We start from the raw sequence: 21,969 nt of genomic DNA, 5'->3' as shown, positions 1-21,969 counted from the left end.
AAAACAAAAATCAACATAGGAAAATAAAGCAATACTCAACTAAAGCCCACATGAGGAAAAAAGCCTCCTGGGAGGGCTCACTTTGTCAAGCCTCTTGGTTGCCCAAAACAAAGCGTAACCTGATACACTCCATTTCTCCTCTCACAGTGAAACAGTTTTTCAATTACCTTGACATACAAAAACACTCCAAGGACAAACAATGAATCACGAAAAACTCTGCTGTTCAGTCTGTCTGGATCTACTGAAGGATCCAGTGACTATTTCTTGTGGACACAACTACTGTATGAGCTGTATTAAAGTCCACTGGAATAATGAGGATCCAAAAGGAATCTACAGCTGTCCTCAGTGCAGAAAAATCTTCATCCCGAGGCCTGCTCTTGTGAAAACAGCATGTTAGCAGAGTTAGTAGAGGACTCTAAGATACCTGGAATCCAACCTGTTTCAGCTGATCTCTGCTATGCTGGACCTGAAGATGTTTCCTGTGATGTCTGCACTGAAAAGAAGCTGAAAGCAGTGAAGTCCTGTCTGGTATGTTTGGTTTCTTACTGTGAGCAACACCTCCAGCCTCACTATAACTCTGCCTTTGACAAACACAAGCTGGTCAAACCATCGAACAGGCTCAAAGGGAACATCTGTTCAACTCATAATGAGATGATGAAGATGTTCTGCCGTACTGATCAAAAATGTATCTGCTATCTCTGCTGTGTGAATGAACATAAACGCCACAACACAATTGAAATGCAAAAAGAATTTGAGGTGATTTTGCAAATTGTTCACCGGAGAATTCAGACCAAAGAAACAGAAGTGAACGTGCTTGGGAAGGAAATCGAGGACATTCTGCAATCTTCTGATAGCGCTGAGAAGGACATTGAGACAATCATCAATGAGCTGGTGAGTTTCATTAAAAAGAAAGGCTCAATCTAATGCTTCTTGGCGACAATTCACTCCCTGGTGGAGATTTATCAGCCCTAGGATCAGGAACACAATTAAAATCACCTCCCAACACCAAATATGGGGAAGCTATGGCTGAAACATGGGTTAAGAGATTGGGGAAAAAAGAGACATCTTCTGAATTTGGACCATAAACACATCCTATAAAAACAGATTCTCTAAATAAGAAACCAGATATAAGAATGTAGCGTCCTTCCTTATCTTTTATGACTTTTTCTGTGGTTAGAGGCAAATTGCTATGGATAAGGATGGCTACTCCTCTGCTTTTTGTGTTATATGATGAGTAAAAAACTTGGCCAACCCAATTTCTTTTTAGTTTTGAGTGTTCCAAATCATTTAAATGAGTTTCTGAAAGTAAGGCAATTTGTATTTTTTCCTTTTTCAAGAATGAAAGAAGTTTTTGTCTTTTAACAACATTATTCAGCCCTTTAACATTTAAAGAAATTATTTTAAGGTCAGTCATATCAGCTCAGTCTCTTTTGTTATAGTTTCTTTCCCCCCTCTATTAAAACATGATGTGTGGGAAACCATTTCTCGGAATGCGCAACTGCAAATAAGCAAACAGATGTTTCCATAAAAGGGAAAGGTAATTTTAGATACATTATATAGACACAAACATGAAAAAATAAATGAATAAATAAACAACAGAAACAATAGCCACGCATATTAATGATAAAAAAAAAAAAGGAAAAAGACAACCCCTAAAACCCCCCTTCCCTCCCCCCAAAAAACGATCCTACAGTCCATCAAAAAAGAAAACTTGGTCTCATGAAACCGAGCAAAAGTCACTGACAGGGAGGCAAAAAGGGAAAAAAAAGAAACAAAACTTCCTCTCCAAACTCCCGCATGCCACCGAGAGAACCAGCCAATCTCATTTATATTTCTGAGTTAAACATGTTTTACTTTATAAAGTTTGTAAGAAAAAACAAATAAGAAGGGACGGGACAGTTAAATCATTCCTTAATAAGAGTACAACTTCCAGTTACAATATACCTTAACATGGACTGGGTATCCTTAAATTAAGAGTATGTCTAATATTTAAGTGCCGTAATAGAACTGATCATATTCAATCAATTGCTGTCGGTGTTCAATTTAACTCAAATTGTTCAAAAAAGCAAGAGCATCTTCAGATTTACGGAAGGAGTAATTTTCCCCTCCGTGAGAAAAGTTAAGTGTAGCAGGATAGCGCATATAAAAGCGCATATTTTTCTGGATTAGTTTTTGGCACACTCCGTTAAACGCACGTCGCATCTCTTTTACTCCTGTTGCCAAATCTTGTCGAATATGAATGATCTGTCCATCATAAGTCAGGGGGCCATTATCTTTAGCTGCAGTGAGGATCCTAATCTTGTCTACCGGATTATGCACCTTAATAATCATTGCACGAGGGTGATTAGGTCTTGATAATCCAATGGACCGATGGGCTCTGTCGATTTTGATTTTCCCCTGTTTTTAATGTAAATGACCCCTGTCAGAGTGTAATGACCTAATAGTTGTGCGAATTTAGAATTTTAAGTGACTGTCCTATTCTGCTCTGGGGAACAGGGCAGTGGCGACGTGATAGCAACTTCCTGAACTCAGTTGGTTACTCGTATGATTAATGTCTTTTCCTGTCATCTACTTAATCACTTACTGAATAAATACTGTATATATAAACAAATACAAAAACATAAACACTTTGCTACCTATGTAAAGAAATCGAAATAATAAAGATGACTAATTATGCATAATACATAGAGTACTATATTTATTGTGTGTTCACTTCATGAATTTGGTGACTGCTGCTGTAGAAAAAGCTCCAAAAGACCACGGATTTTGGCAGGACCCAGAAAGCAATGTTACACAACAGATCATAAGTAAGTGTGTTTATTTTTCAACAAAAGGAAAGAGGCATGTAGAGCCAGGATCAGGGCAGTCATAACATATTTAACAAGCAAATAGGGATTGTTTGTAAAGAAGGAGGGGGAAAAAATTAGTCAGAACAGGAATGGCAGGGAGAACATAAATTGCGAGACGAAATCCGGGGAGTGTGTCAGTGGTCACCGATCGATGATCAGTGGTCACTGATTAAAAGTCTTTGATCTGTGGTTGTTGATCAATGGTCATGACAATTTGAATATTAACAAGAAACTGACCTCACAGGCCATTGTTCACCAGTGGTGCTAGTTTCAGTCATTGTGCAAAGGTACTGTTTATAAAGTTGGGGAAACCTGCAGTCAGGTGAGACTGAAAAAATCACATGTATGATTTTTCCAAGCCCGGCTCGAGCTCCGGCTTGGACAGTCTCGGTCGTTGTGTCCTTGGGCAAGACTCTTCACCCGTTGCCTACTGGTGGTGGTCAGAGGGCCCGGTGGCGCCAGTGTCTGGCAGCCTCGCCTCTATCAGTGTGCCCCAGGGTGGCTGTGGCTACAATGTAGCTTGCCATCACCAGTGTGTGAATGTGTGCATGGATGACTGGATATGTAAAGTGCTTTGGGGTCCTTAGGGACAAGTAAAGCGCTATATAAATACAGGCCATTTACCATTTACCATTATTTCTCAACTGAGAGGAGGTGACCTTCTGAAATCCCATGATTTCCTTAAACACAGTGTAACCCAGTACATATCACCTTCTCCTCTCACAGTGATAATGTTTGGCATGCATTTTGCAGACAAAAATTGACACCCAGGCTACAAAATGGATCAAGAGAAACTCTGCAAATCAAATCCCAGCAGAAAAATGAAAGGTGTCGAGTTATAATGCTTCAGAAGAAGCTGGAGTAGGAGGTCTCTGAGCTGAAGAAGACGGACAAGGAGCTAAAGCAGCAACATGGAATTTCTACTCAGCTACTCCCTGCTTTTCAAACTTAACAATTATACAGACTCACCAAACTTCAAAATGTGTCCAGTTAAACACTCTGAAAATCTGAAAACAGCAGCGCTAGAAGGCATCTATAAGTTGGAATTTTGACTTAATAACTTTAAATTATGGGTAGTTATGGGGTAAGGGGGATAGGGGTTAGGCTTTTATAGCTATGATAAAACAAACAATGCATATATCTTAGGGTGATGTCACAATGGAGAACACTGCCCCCTTTAGTTAACTACACGTTTATTGGAGTTTAACCAGGTTCTATTTCAGTTTACAGCCCTGTTTTCCCCTCTCCTACTGAAGGTTGTTTGTGAAATACATGTCTGGGTTGGTGGAAGGACAAAGTTAGGGTGAACACGTATTATATTCAGCAGACTCGTCTGTCTCGACGAGTTTATCGGTTGGCTATCAATGTAGCGGTTGAAGAGTCCGTGAAAAGACTACAAGGAATCCCAGAATGCACCTCACGTGCGTCCGCTGAAATGGAGACAAAGTGTCCTCGTGCGGAACTTTAGACGAGTTCTTAAAATCTTCTATCTCTCGTTACAGAATTATCGAATTGACTTTTTTTCATGGAGATAAAATAGCATTAAGACATAATATAAAACACAAAGTTATAATTTTCAAAACCTGTATGTCTGTTAATCTCACGGTTGAAGCCAGCTTTACCGGGTGGGTAACACGGAATGTTGACAGTGTGACGCCAGACTCGGGCAGTAGAAGCCGCTCTCTGTGTTCAGAATTTGTCTTATATTTCAGCTCCATCTAAACATTTGGATTTCAGCCAACCTAAATGAGTTTCAGGGGTGACAGCGATGATGACGACAGCTGCAGTAAACGAAGAGTCGCGTATGTTTACGGTCCGGAGTACATCCAGACCTGCGACACTTTATCCAAAGTGCCAAACCGGGTGAGTTGAACTGAATGAGAGGCGTTACAGAGCTAGTTAGGTAGCAGCCTTTTCCTAATCTGGAAAACGATATCCTTGTCTTTACCTCTGTTACCAGGCGAGTATGGTCCACTCACTGATAGAAGCCTATGGACTGCTTCAACACATGAGGTGAGCTGCTGGTGTTTGCACCGAGAGAGAACACAGTTGGTATTGTTTTTGTCAGTGAGCAGGAGAGGATGTACAAAAGACACACTGTGCAAGATGAAGGTGGGTGGATCAATCCAAATATCAATAGTATCGCTACCAAAGCTAGTATTTGTATCGGATCTATATAAACATTTGCATTGTTGCACAGGAGTAGTGGGAGAGGATCAGCGATTTATAACTAATGATTAAAGCAGCAGAGTGCTGTATAAACACACTGAGAGTGAAAACAGGTGAGTAAAGAAGAAACATTTAGTCTGTCAGGAGAAGCCCCAATCACCCTTGGCCTATTGCAGCATAACTAAAGCAGGATTCAGGGAATTATTAAGATGTTGGTCAAAACTGGGAACACTGTCCAAAATGATGCCAAAATTCCTGACTTGCTCACTGTGAGAAAGGGATGATAACAAAAACCTCCTGAGACAAAAGTTTTACTATTGCTCGGCTGGTAGGTGGCAGAGATAGTGACAGTCTGCTAGCAACAAAAGAAATCACTAGGAGGTTTCTGGTGCAGCATCTTCTTTCACCCAGCGAGAGCCAACAACCTCCGTAGTAACCACTGGTTGTGTCACATCTACTATGGTGGACAGCCCTAAAAACAATGTACGTGTGAAGTACAAATAAAACTTGTGTTCTTTCATTTATAGTCATTTACAAATGATGTTACCGGTTTAGCTCAGTGCATTAAGTGGGCGAACACATGCCGTACAGCTAAGAGTGGCTAGTCCGAGTTCGAGTCCAACCCGTGGCCCTGCCTGTTTTACCCCTTCTCTGTCTGCTCCTGCTTTCCTGTCCACTGTGTCTATCAAATAAAGCTGAAAAATCCCCTAAATTCCACTTTTTCAGGTAAACACTTATATTTAATATAATTATATAAAGTTTCTCTTTTTACCTTGATAACTGTTATTTTTAACTCAATTTCTTATGTCTGTTTGTCACTGCAGTGTCTCTGTTGTTAAATCACTCTTTCTCTCTACTCTCTCCAGCATTGTCAAACCCCACGTGGCCACTATAGAGGAAATGGCCAAATTCCACACTGATTCCTACCTGGAGCATCTCCACAAGATCAGCCAGGACGGAGACAACGATGACCCCCAGTCGGCTGACTACGGCCTGGGTGAGCAAAACACATTGCTACCTTTTTATTATTTAATCTTTAATGTGTTAAACGCACACACTTTCAGTGCAGTATGGTGTCATTGGGTTTCTGGTTTAAAGCACAGCTGCCTTTTTCCTGTATGACTAAAGTGATGAAGGGGTTAATTGATCATTACCTGCAATATTAAAGCAGCTGTAGTACAAAAATGGAAATAAAGGGGTTAAAATGATTTCACCAGTAGATGGCGATGTAACACTGCACTTAATAACACTGACAGCGATCATAAATGTTCTCCTCAAATAACATTTTTTTTCTTTTGTTTGAGACACAAGTGCTTAAAAAAAATCTAAGGGTATGTTTGTTGATCTTGTCCCACTCCTAGGATCCCACTGTTGTTTGTTGTTCTTGGATGGGTTGTATGTTAGTCCATCCTTTTCCGAAGTTTACATTTCTAACTTTAGACTAAGCTTCAAGTTCACTCTGCTTGTTTTTGTTCCATGACATTCCCTTATCCTTTATCTTTCTCTCACCCTCTCTTTTTTAACTCAGTAAAGTTCTCATTCAAGGACTTGAGTTACCCTTCAGACTTCAGTGCGGTTTAAGGCGCAAATATCAGGCAAAGTTTTGTGCTTTTGTGTGTCGTCGTAAAATCCACTGCATGCATGCATGTACCGCGAAGCATTATATTAGGTGCCTGTTGAAGTAACTCGGTGTTTATTAGTGGCGTTTCAGTGTCACCTCTTACTGGCATGCATCACTAGGGTAACATGTGCTGCAGACCTAACCACATCCAGTTAAGACACCGCAAAGTGACCAATCAGTTCCTTGGAAAATAGTGTTACGATTCCTGGAAAAGCTGGTCATATGAGACTGATAAGCCCTCGATTAACTTATCGAGTTGATAACCATCTGCATGTGACTTTTGACAGGAGCAGACACTTCCCCCAACCAGCTGTACGGTGAGGGGAGGAAGATGGGGGGAAAAAGACACACTGTGGAAGAGAGCCACTGGTAGATAATAATTAATGATTAAATACAGAGTGGTGTATAAATACATAGTGAGTAAAGAAGAAACACAGTGCATTGTGGGAATACCCCAGCAGCCTTGGCCTATTGCAGGGTAACTAAGAGAGGATTCACCTGATCCAGCTCTAACTATAACCTTTATCAAAAAGGAAAGCTTTAAGTTTATCCTAGCTGTCAGATCCCTGACAAATTAACATGCGTACTGCGAATTGGTTTTGCCTTTTTTTTAAAAAAAAGTATTTATTTTTTAAATCCCTCATCTTCCTCTCGCCTGCTGTATTTTGTCCCTCCAGGCTATGACTGTCCAGTGGTCGAGGGCATATTTGACTATGCAGCAGGAGTGGGGGGTGCTACGCTGACGGCAGCTCAGACTCTGTTGGACCAAAAGTGTGACGTGGCCATCAACTGGGCAGGAGGGTGGCACCACGCCAAGAAGTAGGCTAACACACTTTAGTGTGCTGTGACCTTCCTGTGTGCTGCATTACATGTGCATATAGTGTCTCCCAGCAGGCTGTCCTCCTGACCCATGCCCTCCTTCTGCACCTAAACCAGCTTTAGACGAGCACTTGTTCAGTCAGTACTTGTCAGTTTAAGAACAGAGACAGTGTTTGGTGGATAATGTGACTTTATTTATCCACTCAGAACAAAATCTTTTGGCTATGTCCTTTTAATCGTATCTGTAGACAGTAATAGCCCATTAATGTGTGCCGATGTGATGTAATCGCACTGTTGTCTCCCCCCGTGACAGTCACATAAATGCCCGTGAAGGCAGACTTGCAGTTGGATTATTTGTCACTCATGAGGGTGAGAACGGCGAGCATAAATAGAGCCCCAAGCAGCCAGTTTCCCCTCTCCACTCAAAGATCTACTGTAGGAATCACTGTTTAGATAAACTATATCTGCATAAACCTTTAGAGACATTACACACTGGTCACCGAACAGTCGTTGTTGTGCTTATGTCAGTCACTCTGGCTTAACTGATCCAGCTGTGATCCGGTGTTTCAGGGCTAGACTCAGAATTTGTTAAACCATCAATTTCCATCAGTTACATCAAATAGCCTGAAGAGGGTGCTCTTGACAAAGCAGTACATTTCAAACGTGGCGCTTCATCTTCATCTCTCTTATCGTCCAGGGATGAGGCTTCAGGCTTCTGTTACGTGAACGATGCCGTGCTGGGAATCCTCAGACTGAGAGAGAAATACGAAAGAGTCCTTTATGTGGACGTTGACCTGCATCATGGAGACGGTGCACACCAAACCGTGACTTTTGCACAATTTAAAATAAGCGTCTTTTACATTTTGTCATCCTCACAGCAGTTTTTTTGGTTCCAGGTTTTAAAAGCTCTTTCCTCCCCTTTGGTCTCTGCAGGTGTTGAAGATGCCTTCAGCTTCACATCCAAAGTTATGACCGTTTCACTGCACAAGTTCTCGCCCGGGTTCTTCCCAGGTCAGGCAATACAGTGAGCTTAACCACGGCATGCTTTAATATGCCAATTTGAATCATGAGACCGTGTTGGATAAGTTTGTGCTTGCTTAGGTACGGGTGACCTGTGTGACACCGGGCTGGGTAAAGGCCGCTGGTACGCTGTGAACGTCCCGCTGGAGGACGGCATCAAGGACGACAGATACTACCAGGTTTTTACCAGGTACACACACAGAGAAACTGTAGCGCTGTCCTCCTATATAACTCCAACAGATCAGAGGTCAGTGTCATCCATTGATGAGTGCTATGGAGCATGTGCAAGTTCAGCATTTTATCAGGGACACTTTAGCAGGGAAATCCTTCCATTGTGAGGCTTAAACTGGGGATTTTCTAGTTGAAGGAGTTTCTCTGTGCTGAGCACTCAATGCAAATGTGTCGCCTCTAAAAGGAAATAAAGGGCTAAAACCCCTTGTTTGTTCTCTCTATCTCAGCATCTGTATATCGCAGATTCTGTGATCTTGAACAGGAGGAGCTGAGTTTGTTTCCTCTCAGCTGCTTATAAATCCTTAAAATCTGTATTTGAGCAAAAGAGCAAAAAAAGTGTAGGCGGTGTTTTTTTTCTGGGTTTTTTTGGCAAGCACCAAGCAGCAATCATCTCAGCTCTGTGTGTGACTGCTGGGATCATTCCAGGAGGTTTTTTTTGTTTTGTTTTTTTAATGGAGTGGCACAAGAGTAAGACAGAGGGGTCTCAGTGGAAATCAGACATAAACAGAGTGTAGAAAATTAGCATAGAAAACACTGGATGTGATTTTCAGGCCCATGTGCCCTCACACACGTAATGCTACAGTTACGAAACAGGAATTTAGGCTTTCTTTAGTACAACTCATAAAAACACTTAATTAGTCTAATAACACTAAAGTTACAGCATCAAAATAAACTTACAAATAGTCATTATAAACAATTGAATACACAAGGTTATTGGGTTATAATTATTCATTCTATAATGTTTATGTCAGTTTAATGGTGAGAGATCATTTTATTTGACTATGTGCTGCTTTGTTGGGTTAGCTTTAGTAATGCAGCATCACTGTTATTGTGCAAAAGTCTTGAGTCACCCCTCATTTCTTCATAGTTTACTTCTAAGGAGCATTTCTTGTCAGGCTTTCTGAAAGTCTTTCAATGTTTTTCTTTTATCGGCTGCTTTTTCAGTTATTTTCAGTCTAGTCCATTTTCAGAAGATTGTTTTTTGTTGGTTAAGTCAGTTTAACACTGTACTACGCATCATTCAGGCATAAAAAATGGTAAATGGCCTGTATTTGTATAGCGCTTTACTTAGTCCCTTAGTCCCACAGCCACCCTGGAGTGCACTGAAAGAGGCGAGGCTGCCGGACACTGGTGCCACCGGGCCCTCTGACCACCACCAGTAGGCAACGGGTGAAGTGTCTTGCCCAAGGACACAACGACCAAGACTGTGCGAGCCGGGGCTCAAACCGGCAACCTTCCGATTACAGGACGAACTAACAACTCTTGAGCCACGATAAAGCACATCATTTGTTCCTTCGCCTATGAAAAATGTCAAATATAACAAAGTGATTCCCAGAGAGCTATTAGATTAAAGAATCTTACCATATTTGTGCATTGTGTGCAGTTTCCTCAAAAACAAACTGAGGAAACCTAAAAAAGCATGTAGTACATACAATAGATGAACAGTAACAGTGCAAGTCATGTCCTTAACAAAACAAGACCTGACAAAACCTGGAGAACTGTTCCTGAAAACTGCTTTTTATCCTTGTTGTAATTTCATGGTTGCGGATCAGCCGGCATCTGTGAGCTGATGGTGATGGAAATTAAAATTGCTCTATTACACAGCGTCGACTTCTAATGGGTGAAACTAAAGTCTTTTCTTGTAAAGTAACTAATGCAAGTGACTGAAAACTTATCCCATCCATCCACTTCCACTTCTCAAGTTCAAGGTCATGTGTGGGTGCAGGGGTCATAGGGCAAAAGGTGGTGTACATCCTGGACAGGTTGCTGGTCTTTCATAGGTTTAACACAGGGAGACAAACACTTGATACCTAACCTAACAAATGCATGGGTTTAGACTGTGAAAGAAAGCTGGAGTACCCGGAGAGAGCTGGGGAGACTGTGCAAACTCCACAAAAAAGACAGCGTAGTGCTCCAGCTCTGTGAAATAATGAGTAAGCTGCATGTAGACTAATACTTCCTTACTTTTATTGGTATAATCACAGGCTACTGCTTTAGCACCTCTAATTGGTGGAAGCAACTGAACAAATTGGGTGTAAGTGTTTTGTTTTAGTGTTCTACACTTACTATAAAGTTATTATTGTTCAGAACGGAATGTACAGGTAAGTCACGTTAGCCATCACTGCTTGAGTGCCAGGAAGGTTTTTGTTGGCTCAAAAGGCCCCTATGGTAGTGACTATGCACATAAGCTCAATTAGTCACAGAAGTCTATACATTTTCCTGAATTGTTTTCTTTTTTGGATGCTTGATAACCAAATGATATGCATCCTCTGCGAGTAACAGAATTCTTTCTTCTTTTTACAGCGTCCTGCAGGAGGTGCGGACACAGTTCAACCCGGAGGCGATAGTGATGCAGCTGGGTGCCGACACAATGGCGGGTGACCCTATGTGCTCCTTCAACATGACCCCTGTTGGGGTGGGCAAGTGTCTGCAGTATGTCCTGCAGTGGCAGCTACCTACACTCCTGCTGGGCGGAGGTACGCTTCACGTATGTGTTTATTATTCTGACTGATGTTGATGTGTGTGTGTTGGTATATCTCCACGTATGGCTGTATGCGCATGTTTCTCGGAGTGCTGAGGTAGTCCAGATGTAACGGTGTAGTGCGCCTTCTGTTTGTGCGTGTTTGCGTTGAATTTCTGAGTCCGTTACTTAAGCACATTTACACACACTGCCCTGTCCCAGACTCCTCAGCCCTTGGCCAGATGATAGCTACTAATTATACAACACAATGAATCCATTTTACTCAACTACAATCCCACCTCTCTTCCTTTCTCTCCCCTCCCGCTCTGCCCTACATACTTTCTCCTCAGTCCATTCCCTCCATCTTTAAACTTTCTCTGTGTCTTCTGTATGTGGGAGGCTTTATAGTTTTTCTTCCAGAGGATTTTGTCATGTTAGCTTCCTTTTTTTTGGTCTGAAGAGCCACACAAAGCTGTATAAATGTGAAAGTACAAATGAGCTCTTATTGCACACACATTCAACTGACCACAAGAATGAGCTGGTTCAGGTCAACAAAAGAATAGACTGTGTACAAAAGCTGCTCATACCCACATGGACAAACATAACTGCTAATCAATGCTAAATAAAAGAATAAATAAGTACTCAGATTTCATGCACTTTGACAGATAAAAAAATTAGAAATCGAAATACTTCAAAACAGCAGCACAAACAGTGCAACTTTAACAAGAAAAAAAACACCCTCCATACATTTGTTCTGTGGCACACTGTAAACATGTTTATGTCAGCTTTTATATGTAAAGTTAACATATAGTATAATATTAGTAGTATTATAGTTTTATATGTATACCGGTAGTTAACATAGGCGTCTTCAGAGATGGTTAGTCGGCCTCAAGTGGCCATTAGAGAAACTGCAGTTTGGACACATAATTAGAAACAGGGTATTTGATAGGTTAGTTTAGTTTTTTAATCTAAAATTTTCTCCCAGACATGTTTTTTTATCCTCTGTGATTTGACATGGGAATCTATGGTTATTTACACCTCAAGTGGCCATGGGAGGAACTGCACTTTTTGGCACTTGTGAGAGTTGGCTTAATTTTTCACTGCTTTGAAGTTGAAGGTTACTGGCATTTTCTCACACTTCATGACTTGGTAACAGGGGCAGATGTAGAGAAATTTTCTTAGGCTGGCATGGAAATCAAATGGCAGGACAAAATCAAAGCCTTTTTTTAAACACATGTGCATGTGTTACGTATGGTAAAAATGATTCAAATGCAAGTATACATGCATTTCATATAAAAATAGTCTGCAGCTTAATTAATTTCTGTAGCCCACATAATGAACCTTTTCAGTTACATAATACATGTGATTTTTTAATGTACTGTATAGCCTGTATAATAAATAAATACATATAAAAGCATTTAGTGGCCTGTCATTAAAATTTAAAAGCTGGTATATACTTTGAAGTCCAAACTTTCAACACAAGCTGAAATAGAGACTCAGCGTGGCTGCAGCTTGTTGCTATGTCAGCTTAATCACATGCCCGTCATCACACAGAGTGTTAATAACACTCACCTTCATTCCACCTTCAAAGTGTTAATGCTATCTTATCTTAATAAACAACACAGTCATATGCAAAACTAGTTTGGCACTAGGGGTGGCAAGAGATCATTTTAGGGTGGCACATGCCACCCCTCTAGATGTGCCCCTGCTTAGTAACCTGATGACAGTGTACGACCTCTTATTGGGGGCATTTTCACATTCTATATTCAGTTTTTACCCCTTAGCCGTTAAATGCTGATCGGGTATCTTCAGCGTAGACACCCAAGTTTGTGATTAAAATAACTAGATAGGTGGCTGAGAACAAAGCGACGCATGATTTTCAAATTCATCCCATACGTGGAACCACTAAAAATCTCAGATAAGTTAGAATCCCAATTACCTTTGCTTCAAGGTCGAGGTCAGAGGTTAGGTTTTCTGAAAATCTTGTGAATATCTCGTGATAACTCAAGAGGGAAATCAGCTAGGATTTTCAAATTATAACCACAGGTACATCTACTAGGAGGCTGAGCTGTAACACTGATGGACGCCGGTACTTTTAATATAGTAGGTACTGTATGTGACACATTGTGGTTAATTGAATCAGTAGGTTTAATAGCTGTTCTTAATTGTGTCAAATATTTTACTGTTAGGTAATGCCTGAGACACCATGTTATATTTTCCCGTCTGTTTGTTGCTGGGTTAGTGGAGATCTTTTCTGACTCCTGCCAAGGAAACATGTTGCTTCACAGATGATTTATGTTTTGAATTATGTAAGACATGGTTCTGTTTGGATATCATTGTCATTGGTCGTAGTCATGTGACCTATCACAGGTGATTTAAGATGGCGTCGCCCTGTGTTTCGTTGTGTGACGAGGAGCAGGTGTGCTCAAAATGTCATATGTCATGAAATTGGAGTTCTGCAGCATGCAAACTTATTTTTCTTTTTTCTTTTAAAAGCTTACTGTGGCCTCAGGAAAAAACACATTTTTGGCCACAACCAAACTCGTTCACAAATACAAATAAGTTCGGGGATGAACTGATTAGATTTCGGATGCTAAATGGTAAAGCTCACAGCGACTTTACATGATACATCACTCAAAAAACAATAACTCTTGTGATATCTACATACAGCCCCCAAACATCAATATAGCAAAGGAAACTAACAGTTGCTCAAAATGGATTTCCCCACTCGTTTAACTTAATAGAGTATATATATTTTATATTATTTTATTTATTTTTTTACAGATAAACAGATGTTGTGCTGTATCCTGTGTAAAGTAATGAAGTGATTTTATTTTATATGGAAAATGTCCAGTCTGGACAGACAAATTATTAACAATACAAAGGATTTAAGTTTTATTCCAGTGAAAGAACAGCCAACACAGTAGGGTCAGTAAAGTCTTTGTATATTTTCTCTACAGGAATCATGTTCTTCAACTTCGTTTGACCCCATATGTTTTTTTCCTCTGGTCATCCCATCCTGCAGTGTGGGTCTCTTTCCCACCAGTCAGGCCCGCCCTGTAGTTTGAGATTCAAACTGCTTTAAGAAAGTGTTTGAAGGTTTAAGTGGAGGATTAAACAACAGTTTAGCAGCACACACATGCTGAGGCACAACCATCATTTCCCTGGGCAAACTGTGTTGTCACAAATGTGACGGGCAGTAGTTTAAAGCTGGTGCATTCAGTTTGGAGGGGAAGCTTCTGGATTGCTCTACACACTGAAACATGACAAGATGATCCTTGATTAAGCAAGAAAAACATAAAATTCAGTTTGATGGAAGAGAAATGTGTAGACTGGAAGTTTTATTTCTGACAAAACTGATTGGTTTAGATTTAATTAATGAGCAATAAGTTGTAGATTCCTGCTAAACAGGTAAAGTTGTATCAAGTCAAACACTTGCTGGCTCTGCTTTATTTTAACTTCAGATTCAGCTTCATTGTCACATCACAAATTTACAAAGAGTAGGGTGAAAAACCTTGTGTTGCAGAGCTCCATATTAGCAGATAAAAATGTAAAAAAGCGCACAATACAAGCATATTTTAGATATGTGCAAAACACAGAAGAAAAAGAGCAAATGACCCTATAATGAACCCTGGGGAGCTCCAGTGTGACAGTCAGCCTGGCCAGATGTGATGTTAGGCCTTCTCTTTCTGTTTACGATTTTTCACCTGTCTATGCAGTCTTCACCAGTTTTTCACTGACAAAAACAAATGTGGAAAAACAGTAGGGGTGCAAGATAAACTAGCATTCCTGCAGATGCAGTTATATCATGCTACGATTTAAGGATCAGTCCAGCTGTCAGGAATATCGTCCTGCTCCTGTTTTCTCTCATTTAAATGACAAAGATGGAGCAGTGTAGCCATGCATACACACGTACATCAGCTTCAAAGCATGCAGATGTCCGGGCATGAATTGGGCATGCCCGGACACATCTGTGTTACAGGTGTCTGTCACACGTGCCGTGAAACTTTTTTTTTTTTTATAATTCAAGTATTTATTAGATTTCGCATTTTATAGCAGCAAATACAGAGATGCAACAACCAAAAGCAAGAAGCAAACAAACAAAAACAAACAAACAAAATAAATAAATAAATAAATAAATAAAAAATAAATAAAAAACCACAACGAAACAAAACAAGTGAGGTTTTAACATATGTTGTATTAAGCTCAAATGTCCAAGTCAGGTAGACATGTAGGTGCAAAAATTGTCCCACTGTTCCAGCGCAGCTTCCGTCACATGATGTATTTTTCCCAGCATCTTTTCGCATGCAACATTCCCAACCATTCTGTCTTTCCGCATTTTAAGCGTTGGAATATGAGAGTCCTTCCAGTGTTCCAAAATGACACGGGCACATGTTACCAAGGCAGTACTTAACACTCTAAACTGGTGTTTACTTAATTGCAGCACCTCTCCTTTGTCTCCTAGTAAACATAATTTAGGTGATCTGGGTAGGTTACAAAGTGTCCACCCCTGCAAATAATTCAGTACAGTGTTCCAAACTGGAAAAACCAGCAGGCATTCCCAGAGGGCATGTATCAGAGTACCTTTGGCTTGTTGGCATTTCCAACACAAGTCATCTCTACCAATCCCCATTCTATACAGCCTTGAAGGAGTATAATAGTATCTGTTAAGAATTTTGTATTGAATAAATTTCCCCCTGGCTTCCCTAATGTATAATCCATTGTTCGACAATATAGAATCCCATGTACCTTCATCCATTGTACCCGCTAGATCCCTTTCCCATGCTTTTTTCAGGCTCTTATTTATATTGTTTTTAATCCATGGGCAAATATTATACCATTTCGCAGCTGTGCACAGAGATGGGGGTAGTAGCATAAAATTCTCTATCGGGTTACTTTCACATGTTATTGTAACTCCTCCTTTTAAACAGTTTCTTATTTGCAAATACTTCCAGAAATGACTGTTACCCTCTAAACAAAACTTATTTTTAATATCCTCATACGACATGAAAACACCCCCTTCAAATAGGTCACTAACAGTTCTGATACCTCTTCTCAGCTATTGTGTCCAGTAAACAGTCTGCTTACCAATTTTAATTTTAGGATTATACCACAAGGGGGCATACTTCTGTACATATGGCACAAGTTTATATTTCTTATGCACCTCCAACCATACCATTTTCGAAAATTTCAAAATAGGGCTTTGCGTCTTACCGTGATTATTCACTTTTTGTGATAAAATATCATTTGGTGTGAATGGAGATGCAAGCTCTTGTTCTATTAACATCCAGTCTATATTGTTTTTCCCTGCCCAATGTTTGCCTAATCTAGCCATTTCAAAAGAGATACTATAATACTCTATATTTACCACCCTTCCAAAGAAAATCTTTTATCGTATTATTGTAGCTTTGCAACATCCGTCGCGGGATACACATAGGCAGCATTCCTGTATAATAGTTGATGAGCGGTGCCACAACCATTTTAACTGTGTTCACTTTTCCCCACAATGTCAAATTTAGTTTACTCCATTTACCCAAGTTTTTATTGATCTTGTTTAATAATTTTCCCATACTGTTAGCCATAATATCCTCAATATTGGGGTTCAATTCAATTCCAAGATATTTCATTCCCTTGTCCACCCACTTAAAGTTAAAGCCCGATATTAAGTTATGACTGCAAGCCTGGGAAACTGGCATCGCCTCTGATTTATGCCAGTTAATTTTGTACCCTGAAAACACTGAGTATGTATTAATCACCTCTAATAGTTTTGTGATAGAATTAGTTGGGTCTTGGTTTAATTTCAGCACATCATCTGCATACAGGAATAATTTGTGTTCTCTGCCTCCCCCAAATACACCTTTAATCTCTGCATTTTCTCTGATTTGAATAGCTAATGGCTCTAAAAATATTATAAATAGCAATGGGCTTAAATTGCATCCTTGACGTGTTGATCTGGAAATACTAAAAAAAAGGAGAAAGTACCCCATTTGTAAATACAGCTGCTTCTGGACCAGAGTACATGGTTCTAATCCATCTGCAAAAGTTGTCACCTATTCCAAACTTTTCCAGGGCTGTGAACAGAAAGTTCCACTCCACCCTATCAAAAGTTTTCTGTGCATCTAAAGATATAGCCAATACAGGATTTGTGTTATTTCTATTCAGCCACACGTGCCGTGAAACTTAAGTGATGTTGTTCAGTTGATGTCTTGATGTACCTCCTGACTACTTTGTCTTTGTAAAAGGAGCAATTTTTGCTCCTCTAACTGTAAACCAACTTTACTCTGATTGGCTACTCATCAAAAACGCAAGGTTTGAGCAGCTGTAAATGTTTAAAAGTTTCAAATTCATATTTAATAGTCTTCAGGGCTCCAAACGTGTCTTCATGTGGGTTCCAGGTACTCCATAAAGATGATATCATTTGTGTTTCTTCTCATATGTGTCTGCGTTCCTTCTCTCTACTCAGGAGGTTATAACCTGGCTAACACAGCTCGGTGTTGGACCTACCTGACAGCAGAAGTGCTGGGAAAGACTCTCTCCTCTGAAATACCTGACCATGAGGTACACGGACACACACACTCACACACATCCTCCCTTTCCCTGCCTGTTACAGCCACACATTTACATATTCCCACATGAGGACAAATGTGCCCCTTCATTGTACCATCACACGCACACACATGCATGGAAACGCAAACACACCCTCTTGTGTCCTCTGTCTGCTGAGTCACTCCATCTAATCAAAGATGGCTGCCCGATCTCAATAAAGGGGTTTGTGTACAGGTGAGCGGGACAGGTAGCAGTGCTGACAATTCCTCTCTGTCTGCTGCGATGAACACAGACTCCTCTCACTCTCATCTTTTATGCGTCGTCTGGGTGAACGTTATTAGAGGAGTTATAGAAGTCGGACTGGAAGGACTTAAACCGCAGCTTTACCTGTCCAGTTAGTTCAAAAGGGTGGACGTCAGCGAGGATTCTTAAAATAGCGAGAACACATATGCTGTTGATTTAATTTAGCGAGGAAGGAACTGTGTATCTTATTTGTTGACTTGTTTGTGAAACACGGGACATGTGACCAGTTGCTTTTCGGTAAATCAAACAGAGCCATCCTCTCTCCAAATAGAAATCGGCGCGCCCATCTGTCTGTCCCGCTCCTATGCTCTCACACGCACAAAGAGCCTCTTTCTCCAGCAGCTGATTTTTTGGACCTTGTCTTGGTCAGATGTAATGAATAGCTGTGAGCGCCTCAGTGTGTGTGTGCGTGCGTGTGCACGCGTGTGTGCGTCCTGGTCGAGAAGAAGGTACCTCTTGTTTCTCCTCGTCGGGCGTCCAATGGCCCCAAATGGCCTTTGACCTCATTAAGGAGCACTCACTGAAAACAAAGCAACTATCAGTGCGGCCAGCTGCCACAGTTGATAAAGATGAGGTGACACACACACACACACACACACACACGGTTTTCCACCTGAAACAGTTAAAATTTTATTGTGTTTATGTCTTGGTTTTTTCTGATTTATGAAGCAACCTATTTTCAAGGTAAACTGCAACCTCTGCTAAACTTCACATATATGTGTGTATGCATGTATGTATGTGAATGCATATGTGTGTGTGTTTGAAGCTCACTCTGTGTGCGATAAGAGGGGCATTTATCCACGATGACCAAGCAGAGCTGTTCCAGTTCCAGTGACACGGGGAACAAAAACTACCTTTGTGCCCGTTTGTGTGAGTGCGTCTTACTCCTCCTGCTCCGCTGTAGACAAAACCCCATGAATACACACATTCATTACTGTCAGATAATGCACTGGCCTGTTTTATAACGCTTCTCATGTGCTTCATTGTATGATAAATGGACACCAGTGTGGAGGAAACTCAAACAGGCAAACTGGCAAAAGTGGCTCAAAGTCGAAGGAAAATGCAAAAACTACAAATTCAAACACTCTGTTTGTTTTATCTGCAGAAATCTCACTAAAACCAGTCCGAACATATTTGTTGCTTTTAAATATTTATATGGAAAGGTTTATTTTCAGTGCCCGAGAGGATTCGCGGTGCTCTGTTCTTGCAGCACACAAGCTTCAAATGAAATAATTAAAAATAGCAGTCTAAAGAACACAAACATCAGTCAGAGTTGGCCAGTCACGTCAACAATAAGTGCTGTAATACTCGCTGATTACTAGACAAAATATTACACTACAGATAACGCACACAATGCCTCTGCTTGTGTCACACTCATTATATTTCAGTATCTAATGCAAACACGCCAGGATTCCAGCCACCGGGTGGAAAGTTGTTAACCTTCGCTGCTGACTCGTATTGTCTGCCAGTGCTGAGCTGATCCCGATTGACCCCCCCTCTCCCCCCCATTGTGCGATAGCGGCGGCTCCTATCTGCGTGTGAATCGAAGGAGCCGCGGTGTTGGGCGTGCTAAGTATAGCCGCACGGGTCAAAGGTTAGTTGGTGTCTCTCATTTGACAGGAACAGTTTGTCTTTATAACGAACTTTATTTTGAGGGTGGAAACAATTGTTCTTATGGTTACAGGAACTTTTTATTTGTCACATGTGATGTTCACATGGTTTTGCTTTGCCTGTTAGCCTAGATTTATTATCTTTAATTTAAGGCGGGGTGGAGTATCATCTTATCTAAACATGTGTTATGTCATGAAGAAGGGCAAAAACCACAGTAGGGTCTTTAATACTTCTCTGAATCCCCTTAAAGTAACTTCTGTCACTGGCACGTACACCACGTTTTTAAAACCATATGAACTTAAACATCTCAGACCTGAAGGCCACTCTCCATTTTTAGTTAATAATAAAATACCTTTTTTCAAGTGGTCACATCCACTCCAATGGAAGTGGTTTAATGGAAACTCTCATCTCTCGTCATCTCATCTCTCAAGTGTTTCAGTTAAATCTTTTTCAATTAAATTCAACAACAGTCACCACAAGACACTCCACAAATAGTGTTGGGGAACCTTAAAAACCTGGGTCAGCTATAAGAGTCCAAAAGGGTGTTCGACGATCCAACGATCACAAGTAATACATAGACATAAGTGTTGGTCTACACCTGTTAATATTTGAATTCGGGTATTTTCAGTCCCCTTGCCATAGCTGTATGAAATCAAGCACCTAGCCTTCACAGACTTATGTGAGAGAATGGGTCGTTCCCGAGAGCGTGGTACCGTTGCAACAAGTCAAATTTTCTGCCTCTTAGAAGTGGTTCCTTAACATCCTCTGGCATTAACATCTGCACTCAAACTCTGTGCTGGGAGCTTCATGGCATGGTTTTATTTGGCCGAGCAGCTGCTGTGGGGGTAGGTGGTCCAATATTGTGATCCATGTAGATTGCAGGGCAACAGCAGGTGAACCAGCATCCAGATCTGTACCCGGACCTATGATTAGATTTTAATGGACCTTTCTATTTCACTTTGCACAACTTTTCTTTTATTTATGGTTATTTCAATTGATGCATTTGTTTTTTGTCTTTTTAGCACTGACCAATAACTCATCCCGCATTGATCTGTCAATCAAATTATTTATTCAGAGTGCGGATGAAAACGGAGAAAGTCCAAAGAAGTAAATCAAGAAAAAAATAATTACAAAAATCAAACCTTATTTTACTTGTAATGAGTAAAAGAACATTTTATTAATATTTTATAATAATAAAATATAATACTGTTGAATTGTACTTTAGTACTTCAACTTCCAGTTGTTGACTGCATACAGACACTGATCCGACTGTTAGGCCTCTTCAAAATGCATTGCATTGAATTATAATGAATGTATAACTTCATGACATTTTGGATCTTTGTTTGATCTTTAAATTGGAGTACCTTTGTGTTAGAAGGTATCAGTTTAAGTCAAAGGACTAAGAACTATGCACATTCATTTTAGAGTAATCAATGAATAGTTCTGAGTAAAATAGTCTTTTTTGTGTGTGTGCTTAAAATGCTGCACATAAACCAATATTTATGGTTGTTTTTAACCCTTGGATATATTCACATATCATAGAGGAGTGTACTGCTCCAGTGCTGCTATTGATTTGAGACTAGTTTTGGTGACGGTGACAACAACATGAAGTTGCACAGATTTGGATCAGATCGTTCTCTAAAAACTCAGTGTGTACCATTCAAGGACAGAAACAGAGAAGAGACCCCCCACCCTGCCACCACCACCTTTATTTCTGTTCTTAGTAACTTCCAAACTGCTGAGTCAGTGGGCAAACACGTATGCCATGTCCTCGCAAGGTTGTTGATGTGAATCCAGCTCATATCCTTTGTCACACGCTGTACCTTCACGTCTCCGTTGCTCATCTCTTTTTCCTGTCTCTGCCATGCTCCCATTAAGCTCATAGTGTAACAACAACTGGGCTTGGCTGGATCAGCACCCAGTGTGGGAGGGTGCACTGCCTTACACTGCCTTACTGCGACTGTGGCTCAGGGGGTTGGGAAGCGTATCTGTAACCGGAAGGTCGCCGGTTCGATCCCCAGGCTCTCTGTCCTGGTCGTTGTGTCCTTGGGCAAGACACTTTACCCTACTTGCCTACTGGTGTTGGCCAGAGGGGCCGATGGCGCGATATGGCAGCCTCGCTTCTGTCAGTCTGCCCCAGGGCAGCTGTGGCTACAACTGTAGCTGCCTCCACCAGTGTGTGAATGTGAGAGTGAATGAATAGTGGCATTGTAAAGCGCTTTGGGTGCCTTGAAAAGCGCTATATAAATCCAATCCATTATTATTATTATTACATCGGTATTTTGAAGCAAAACCTTGACTTTTAACTCGTTCAATATTTCTGTGTAGAAAAATGTCAT

The 21,969-nt window shown here is 40.7% G+C and overlaps 1 protein-coding gene across 1 annotated transcript in view; it reads left to right on the top strand.

Annotated features, from left to right (window-relative positions):
• The first annotated feature begins 4,274 nt into the window (after nt 1-4,274).
• The window catches only part of hdac8 (histone deacetylase 8), a 38,766-nt gene continuing 21,071 nt past the window's right edge, over nt 4,275-21,969 (top strand). The window contains exons 1-9 of the mRNA XM_082528154.1: nt 4,275-4,712; nt 4,810-4,862; nt 5,885-6,015; nt 7,317-7,458; nt 8,156-8,268; nt 8,392-8,469; nt 8,560-8,668; nt 11,014-11,186; nt 17,634-17,728. Coding sequence (XP_082384280.1) covers nt 4,596-4,712; nt 4,810-4,862; nt 5,885-6,015; nt 7,317-7,458; nt 8,156-8,268; nt 8,392-8,469; nt 8,560-8,668; nt 11,014-11,186; nt 17,634-17,728 — 1,011 coding nt within the window. The 5' untranslated portion in view covers nt 4,275-4,595. The remainder of the gene's footprint in view (nt 4,713-4,809; nt 4,863-5,884; nt 6,016-7,316; nt 7,459-8,155; nt 8,269-8,391; nt 8,470-8,559; nt 8,669-11,013; nt 11,187-17,633; nt 17,729-21,969) is intronic.

Source organism: Aulonocara stuartgranti, assembly GCF_965226115.1.
Source record: "Aulonocara stuartgranti genome assembly, chromosome: 3".
NCBI lineage: Eukaryota > Metazoa > Chordata > Actinopteri > Cichliformes > Cichlidae > Aulonocara > Aulonocara stuartgranti.
Note: the sequence above shows the minus strand (reverse complement) of the source record. Positions and strands in the feature narration are given on the sequence as shown.